Source organism: Notolabrus celidotus, chromosome 1, assembly GCF_009762535.1.
Source record: "Notolabrus celidotus isolate fNotCel1 chromosome 1, fNotCel1.pri, whole genome shotgun sequence".
Taxonomy (NCBI): Eukaryota; Metazoa; Chordata; class Actinopteri; order Labriformes; family Labridae; genus Notolabrus; species Notolabrus celidotus.
Window position 1 is genome coordinate 30,052,173 of NC_048272.1, and position 2,127 is coordinate 30,054,299.

At 43.6% G+C, this 2,127-nt stretch overlaps 1 protein-coding gene across 1 annotated transcript; it reads right to left on the reverse strand.

The window, feature by feature from the left end:
* Window positions 1–319: 319 nt before the first annotated feature.
* LOC117818452 (tripartite motif-containing protein 35-like) lies at window positions 320–1,744 on the reverse strand. The gene is given in 2 exon segments (XM_034691323.1): window positions 320–442; window positions 444–1,744. Coding segments are annotated over 2 exon segments (1,389 nt in total). The 3' UTR covers window positions 320–354.
* Window positions 1,745–2,127: the final 383 nt, after the last annotated feature.

Below are 2,127 nucleotides of genomic sequence, written 5' to 3' on the forward strand. Positions count from 1 at the left end.
TTGTTTGGATCAGGTCCAGGTTTCAAATAAAGAGCAACATTTGTTTAGATCAGGTCCAGGTTTCAAATAAAGAGCCACATTTGTTTGAATCAGGTTCAGTTTTCAAATAAAGAGCCACACTAGTTTGAATCAGGATAAAACAAAAATACAACATGATATATTAGTTTAGTTTTAGCTTTATAAAAACACATGATCTTGATATTAGTTATTCTGAATCACAATGCGATGACTTTAAACATGGTGTATTAGATTTAATACTGACATACTTTTGATATTTACAGAACAATGTAGAAAAATCTGTGAGGACACCCCTCTTTAATGAGTATCTATGAAATCAATAAATATACTTCATCTTCACCTGCTCTGTTCCATGGTCACACACACCTTCAGAGGTAAAATCTTCAGGTCATCAAAAGCATTAAAGATCGGAAACATCCTCTCAAGTGTGTTTGAAGGTGTGTATGTGTGTGTTAGTATCAGGATCCAAGAACGACAGCTCTCCTCTGTCCCAGTCCAGACTCACTCTGATCCTCTGGAACTGCTCATGGACTGAGATTTTCTCATGGACTTTCTCTGAAGCTGATGGTGAGCATGCTTTGTATTCACTGACACAGAACAATATTTCCCATATGGCACCCTCCATGACTCTCTTTCTCTGCCCTGACTCTGCTAACACACCCAGAGACCAGACTAAACTCTCTCCAACCTCAACATCCCAGCTGTGGGTTCCTGAGTTGAAGCCCTCAGAGCCCAGGAAAGACCAGGGAAAATCAGACCTCTCTGGATTAACAAGCGGCTGATCGTCTCCCCATCCCACCTGGGTCAGATCTTCAGACAAAACGAGGTCTGGATGAGCAGTGTTTGGGTCCAGAATCACAGGACTGTAGGAGACCGTGTCCTTCATCTTGTTCCAGATGTTGAAGCTGAGGTTGCCGAGGTGTTTGGCCTGGTCTATCAAAGCTCCAGAGGGCAGCTGTGGATCATCTATCAGGAGGCAAAGCCCAACTCTTTCCACTGCAGCCCTGTAATTTTTCAGGAATGAGACGTCTCCAGCTCTCAGCTCGTCCTTTGTGGCTCTGACTGAGTCTAAAAAAGCTGCTATCTCTCTAATCAGAGTCTCCATCTCATCCTTCATCCTCTGACTCTTCTGCTCCTCTTCCTCCATCAGTGCAGACAGCCTGGCCTCCTCTTTCTCTTCTAGAAACTGGTGAAGCTTCTTAAACTGCCCCTTAATCTGCCTCTCTGTGTGTTTGGTCTGGTCCTGAATGTGTTTTGCAGTTTGATCAAACTTCTCTTTAACTTGTTTAAAAACCTGAAACTTCTCCTTTAAGGGCTCCAGAGTTTCCTGAAGGTTCTTCTTGTGTTCTCGAGCAGCTTCATCGATGGATCTGAATCTGTGTTCCGTGTGTTTCTCTGAATCTCTGCAGACGAGACACACTGGCTGCTGATGGTCCAGACAGAAGAGTTTGAGTTTCTCAGAGTGCAGACTGCAGAGATCCTCTGAAGATCTCTGGTCTCTCTCCTGTAAGAAGGACTCACACAGTTTCTTTAAGACCAGGTTGCAGGGAGGTTCATCCTTTGAAGATCTCGTCTTACAGACCGGACACTCTTGTGTTGGTTTCTCTCTCCACCAGCTCTGCAGACAGTCTTTACAGAAGCTGTGGCTACATGACAGAATAACAGGATCTCTGTAGACGTCCTGACAGACTGGACAGCAGAGATCTTCCACTAATCTAAAAGCCATCGAATCTCTAAGTGAAAACAGCAGACACAAAGTACAGTCAGTCAGGGCTCCTATGTGACGGTGATTTTAGCTCTGAATTCAGTTTTTAGTCAGACTCACCTTCAGAGTGTGGCGCGTCAGAAGGTGGAAACAGCAGTATTGTCGTCTCTCTCAGAGAATGCTTTAGTTAAACTGAGTCTGATCGTGTCTCTTTCAGTCTGAGCGACTCTGAAGTGCAGCACAATAAAAGTCTGTCTCAGACCTCTGATAAATGCTGTTACTGTGACACAATGTTTTTCATTCCATAAACATGTACTTCCCTGAATGGCTCAACAGGTTTTACCTGATCTTATCTGCAGCTTGAAATGTTTTGTCAATCTCTTTATCTTTATACCGACATAACT